The sequence below is a fragment of the Morone saxatilis genome, unplaced genomic scaffold, assembly GCF_004916995.1.
Source record: "Morone saxatilis isolate NCDOM2014 unplaced genomic scaffold, NCSU_SB_2.0 Contig14, whole genome shotgun sequence".
In the NCBI taxonomy this organism is placed as follows: domain Eukaryota; kingdom Metazoa; phylum Chordata; class Actinopteri; family Moronidae; genus Morone; species Morone saxatilis.
Window position 1 is genome coordinate 22,064,097 of NW_023339696.1, and position 5,631 is coordinate 22,069,727.

At 38.6% G+C, this 5,631-nt stretch overlaps 1 protein-coding gene across 2 annotated transcripts; it reads right to left on the bottom strand.

Moving 5' to 3' along the window:
- Positions 1 to 849: 849 nt before the first annotated feature.
- LOC118322595 lies at positions 850 to 4,974 on the bottom strand. Of its 2 annotated transcripts, none has more exons than XM_035654314.1 (2): positions 4,874 to 4,974; positions 850 to 3,277 (listed from the first exon to the last, which is right to left on the bottom strand). In XM_035654314.1, the coding sequence occupies exon 2, from the start codon at positions 3,273 to 3,275 to the stop codon at positions 1,677 to 1,679; it is 1,599 nt and encodes a 532-aa protein (XP_035510207.1). In that variant the 5' UTR covers positions 3,276 to 3,277; positions 4,874 to 4,974; the 3' UTR covers positions 850 to 1,676. The 2 variants fall into 2 exon arrangements, with proteins under 2 accessions (XP_035510207.1, XP_035510206.1); XM_035654313.1 differs by having other exon boundaries at positions 850 to 3,280.
- Between the last annotated feature and the right edge of the window lie 657 nt (positions 4,975 to 5,631).

The following is a 5,631-nucleotide window of genomic DNA, read 5'->3' on the forward strand; positions in this document are numbered from 1 at the left end:
TATATATATATATAATATTAATTACTTATTTCACTATTATTTCACTAAATTGACTTCATGCATCACTGGATATATTTAAACTAAAATTTACTATTGTATATAATGTTTCATCTGCAGTAGTTTTTATGGCAGTAAATCCAATGATTTGTGAAATGTAATATTTAGTGCAGATAATATGTGTAACAGTGAGCACATTTATATTTATATACATGTATTTAAAAAACCTATAAATATATAGTTATATATTCAAGGGTTTTGCACTGCATTGAATAATGAACACTATATATATGAACTGTATATCATTGTATACATATACACATACAGTGGAAAACTGTTTTAAATAATATTAAAATATATTATATATTAAAGCAACACTGTCAACACAGTTGGTTAACTTAATTGATAAACTTAACAAAAAATAACAAAAGAGAGTTAAAGTAGTCTAATCATATATTTCCTAATGTAACTATACTATAACCTAATCAGGTAAGTCCCATAACTAAATATTCCTTTTTTATCGAGCTTTAACTAAACTGAAGCAGTTTTCTTAAAGTAAAGATTTGTTGAAGTACTGCAGGAACAGTGTATCATACAAATGTTTGTGGTTGCTGACTTATATATCGATTACATACTAACGCTAACTGAGAATTCTATGCACAGATTAACAAGTCATGCTAAAATGTGCACACACATAACATGTACTGTATCACATACATTGTATAAAACAATACTGTTTGTACTAAACACATTTTAAAGTAAATTATTATAATTATGTTTTTAAAACTCTGGGCTGCCTTCAGGAGCATGCACATAATAAAGACACACCAATGACAATGAATTTAAGTTTTATTGAATTTAGCAACTAGCATAATTAGGACAGAGGCTTGAAGAAGAAAAAGCATCTCACTGGATAAAACTTTGTCCAACTTGATCTCACTGACAGGCAAGAGGTGATCACGATCATCAGCACAGGTCACACTGAAGACTTTTGAATAATTTCACATCAAATGTCACTGTAATTTACATTTTCACACATTTCATGGATACATTTCAGCACATTGTGTTGACAGAAATGGATCGAGGTTGTGAATGAAATGTAATCCCTCCAGTCTGTGGACAGAGGCTCTCTTAGCGGTTTGCGTTACAGCTCAACTCTGCCATGCAACTGATGATGCAATAACTTGTAAGTAAACATGTATTGAACATGTAAATTGTGGAGCATTTACAACATGTATAAAGATACTAAAGCTAGAGTTCCTCACAGTTGTATTGACCGATGTCATTCATTAAGTATTTACATCATCAGTTGCTGCAGTCAGAAACACCAACACCAAGCTAGCTAACAGAAGAGTCAGTAAGTTTCATGAAATGAACTCTTTTTGTTGTTGGATGGACGGGAATAATGTTCAGATTAGATCACAGCGGAGCTCAAAGCCTGTTTGTGTCATGTTAAATGTCAAAGTCTGTTTGTTCCAGGATAACTAAAGATTGTGTTTACAGCAACTGCTTACAATTAGGCTAACAAGTAGGCTGTTTAACACTGAGCAACAAGGGGAAACTAAACGCACATTCAGTCAGAATATTAGGTGAGAAGTCAAAGACTGAACACAATGTTGGAGGGTCTGTTAAAGACAAGGAGCTCATTTCATGAAATTTCTTGACCCCAGTCTGAATCATTAGCCATATCTTCTTCTCCTGTCAACCATCACTGGCTTGGGATTTCCCTGTAAAGCTTTATCAGTGGCGCTCTCTAAGGCTCTCTTATAATCCTCTAAGCTCTGCTCACAGTTTTTGCCATAGTACGGTTGCTTGCACTCACACATCGCTACAAAGGTGTCTACCATCCAAAAACATGTTCCTCTTTGCGGACCTCCACAGTTGAGCTTGGAGCAGGGATCTCTAGTCATCATCTCTTCATCACTTTTAATCATAACCACAAACTTGCCACCTTTCGCACTTCGAGATTTCTGACACTCCCCTGTATAGATGTAAGGAGCTTTAGCTGAAGGGTTCTCAGGGTCGGCGTACACTTCATCTTCCTTTGCATCGTAGCTGTCATGACCATTTCTTCTATAGGCATGTATTGCTGTGTAAGTCTGAGATACTTGAAGTCTGTCCACATGTTGCTGACATTCTCTGAGTGTTTTTTCTACCTTGTAACACACAACTGACCAACTAATGCAGCTTTTGATGGCTTGTTTAACTTTACCTGCCTGTGTGTAAGTCCCTTTCACCTGTCTGGCTACAGACACAGTGACATCACCTTTTGGCACATCAGTAAATCCCGTCAGGACGTGTTTGTTCAGGGATTTGCTTCGTTTATGGGCGGAGTTTTTGGTTATAAATGCTACAACCATCCACTCATACCTGTCATACGCCTCTGATAAGAAAGACCTGATTGTCTTTGCTAATTCTTGCCGGTTTTTGGTGTTATCAATGAGCCCCTTCACATCTGTTATAACGTATTTCATACTGTGAGAAATGCAGTTTTTGTGGATTTGGAACATTACTGATGCAGAGTCGTATGCAATCTGAGCTTCCTGAGTAACAATGTCTTTGGAGGCTATGTTCTTGAGGTTGTAGCATAATTGATTTAACGTATTGCCTTTGTAGATGAGTTTAGCAATGAACACGGTAAATTCTCTGATATCTTTCTCATGACATTTAACATGATCAGCCAGCATCTTTCCGAGGTTTTCTATGAGAGTTGTTCCTTGAGCTGTCAGGTATTTGCGCAAGGTCTCAGGGGCGTCTTGGCTCTTAGAACAGACACTGATAATTTCTCGTTTAAGCATTTCTCTCTTTTGCTCGTCTGTTTCTTTTACAAGACTCGGCACTAATGTTTCATACCTGCTCCAGGCTACCTCGATATTCTTTTCTGGCTTGTGGAAGGCGCTACTTGCCCAGGTGTCCCATTTCAGCTCTCCATGATATTTGTCAAGCTTGGAGTTAAGACTATCAAATTCAGACTTGATAGCACCTAATACTGGGTTTGTGTTTGCTTTCGACAATCCCAAAAGTGCTGCATCGACAATAATTTTTATGAGTGGCCCGCACACTGGTATCAGCGACAGAAAAGGGGTGACCGCCAATCTGATTGTGTCAATGTTTTCAAGAATAACTTTGCCTGCCTTTTTAGCATCTTCTTTGAGTTTTTCTAATTTCTCTGGAGTTTTCTGCAGTTGATTCCGGTTGGAAGACGAAGAGACGGTCATGGTGGAGAGGAGGAGGGAGGACGACACCAACAGCAGGAACAGCAGAGCAGGAGACGCCATGACTGCTAACACACAACATGATAGACACAGACACAAAAATTACTAATTTATTACTACTGCTTAGATATTCACTTTTATTCAGGTATTTAGTTAGCATTGAACAACTACACCTGCAGAAGTAGTATCATTTATTTGTAGTAGCAGTTATTGTTTGTATTATTTGCAATAGTGGTCATACAAATAGTAGTTGTGCAAGTGGTCATACAGAACCTTTCAACAAGTCAGTTCAAAGTGCTTTGCACAGGAAGCACACACATTAAAGTCCCCATGAAACAGGAAGCAGGGTGCTGTTTGCTTCCTCATATTTACAGCCATTAGCAGCACCTTGTGTGTATTATGCCCCCACACTATGCAGCTAGCGCTATGAGCTAAAGCCAGTGTCCGTCCAGTGAACACAGCCTGACCCGGGACCGAACACAATCTCAGAGAACAACGGTGCCAGTCTGACAGGGAATTCAGTCCTGAGGTGGTTTTCTTGCCAGGTTTGGCTCCTGGCAGTCAGTTAGCTTAGCTGCACAGCTGACCGAGCTAACGGCACTTATCAATCTGTCCATCAGAAACTCTGTAAATGACCTCGGTGCTGTAAAGTTCTTCCCTGTTTGATCCTGGTCTGGCTGCTGAGCCCGGTTCTGTCGCCCGCTAACAGCAGATACAGTTAGCAGCAGTTAATTAGCTGTTTGCTACTTTAGCTAAAGCTATCTGTCCATCAGGAAACTCTGATCCAGTTTCACCAAAATCACGAGTTATAAAGTAGTGCTTTAGTATATATTATGAAATGCCTTTTAGGAAATTATAATATATATATATATCATGTTGTTGTTCCATTAATCACTGAACTATATGACCATTTACAAGGTGAGATACAAGATAATTATTACTAAAAGAACGTCGGATAGGTTATAATACAAGTGGTTTCTTTGATACAGTATTTAATAATCGGCACCTATGATCTATATTCACCTTCATCCAGCCCTTCTGCAGGTTGCTGCTGAACAGACATTGACCAAATTAGAAGGTGCGCATGAAGACGCCCATAAAGTCTGTGCGCCTGTAAGACCACCTTGATTTTAAGGGTGCAAATTATTTAAAACGGTTTTACGAGGTGGCTGGTAAATTATAAATTCCCACATGCACATTATTAGTATTAGACCTGTACTGCATATTCAAAGCCCTGTCTAGCCTATATTCTTCTGCTAAATTACTGCTGTACATATATATGTTTTTGTCCTGTGCAGTTATTTATTACACCATGTCACTACGTCCTGCTGTAACCTGTGCAATATCAATACACATCTGTATAAATACAACTCTATTGCTGCTCTATTTTTCATTATATCTTGCATTCTTCTTTTTGTGCGTCTATGTGTATTTCTTTTTTCACATGTGGAGCTGCTGTAACAAGTGTATGATCAGTAGAGTCAATCTTATCTTAACGCACCTGTGTCGTGTCAGGTCACTTTGGGTCATGTACTTGGTAAACTGAGTTCAAGCAGTACTTGTTGTAGTAATGATAGTATAAGCAACCACTATAGTAAGTACAATAACTGGTCCTCCTGGGTTTTGAAGGACTAAAACCCCAACAAACCCAACAGACAGACCTGAAACCGGACAGCTGGAGAATGGTGAGGGTCTGCTGGTTGGTCAGTGGCCTGGTTGGTCAGCGGTTGCTGGATGCGATCTGGTCTGTGATGACAGTCTGGAATCCTCTGATCTCTGAGCTCGAAAGGACAGAACCAGTCCTTTTATGTAGGAAGCTGATTGGCCACACCTTCAGCAACAGCTGGTGATTATTCATCTTTGAACAAGCAGAACTGCAGGGCTTCACCTTTTAAGGTAAAATGAGAGAAAGAGGAGGCAGGGCTGATAACGTCGTCATTCAGACCAGTGTCTTATTTGGTTAAGTTTTGCCATCATTATGATTACATCCGATTAACAAGTGTAATAGAGTGGTTAGAAACTGATGCTGTGCAGCCAAACATGATCCGACCCAAAGACTTATATTAACCTTTTGTAGACTCAAAGGTTTTACAAATACCAAATCTATGAGGCTGATCTTTGGGGCATCGTGTCTAAATGATGCATTAAAAAAAAATACTGTCAAACAGAACTGAGTAAGCTGATTTGAACAACCTTGAACCCACCACCTTCTTCTAAGTGCTGGAAAATACATTAAAATCATATTTATAATAACGTTACTATCGGCAGTGTTTCTATATTTAACACTTTGGCTAGTAGAAAGCAATCTTTAGGTTTTTAACGCTACATCATTTATTGTTCAACATCTTTTGTCAGAATACATAAGTTAGTATCAAGCAGGCAAAGGTTAGCATAAAGGTCACAACCTTTGACCCTCATC

Bases quoted from the DNA above. Each gene is read 5' to 3' on its own strand.
- LOC118322595 (XM_035654314.1), bottom strand. From the start codon at position 3,275: ATGGCGTCTCCTGCTCTGCTGTTCCTGCTGTTGGTGTCGTCCTCCCTC.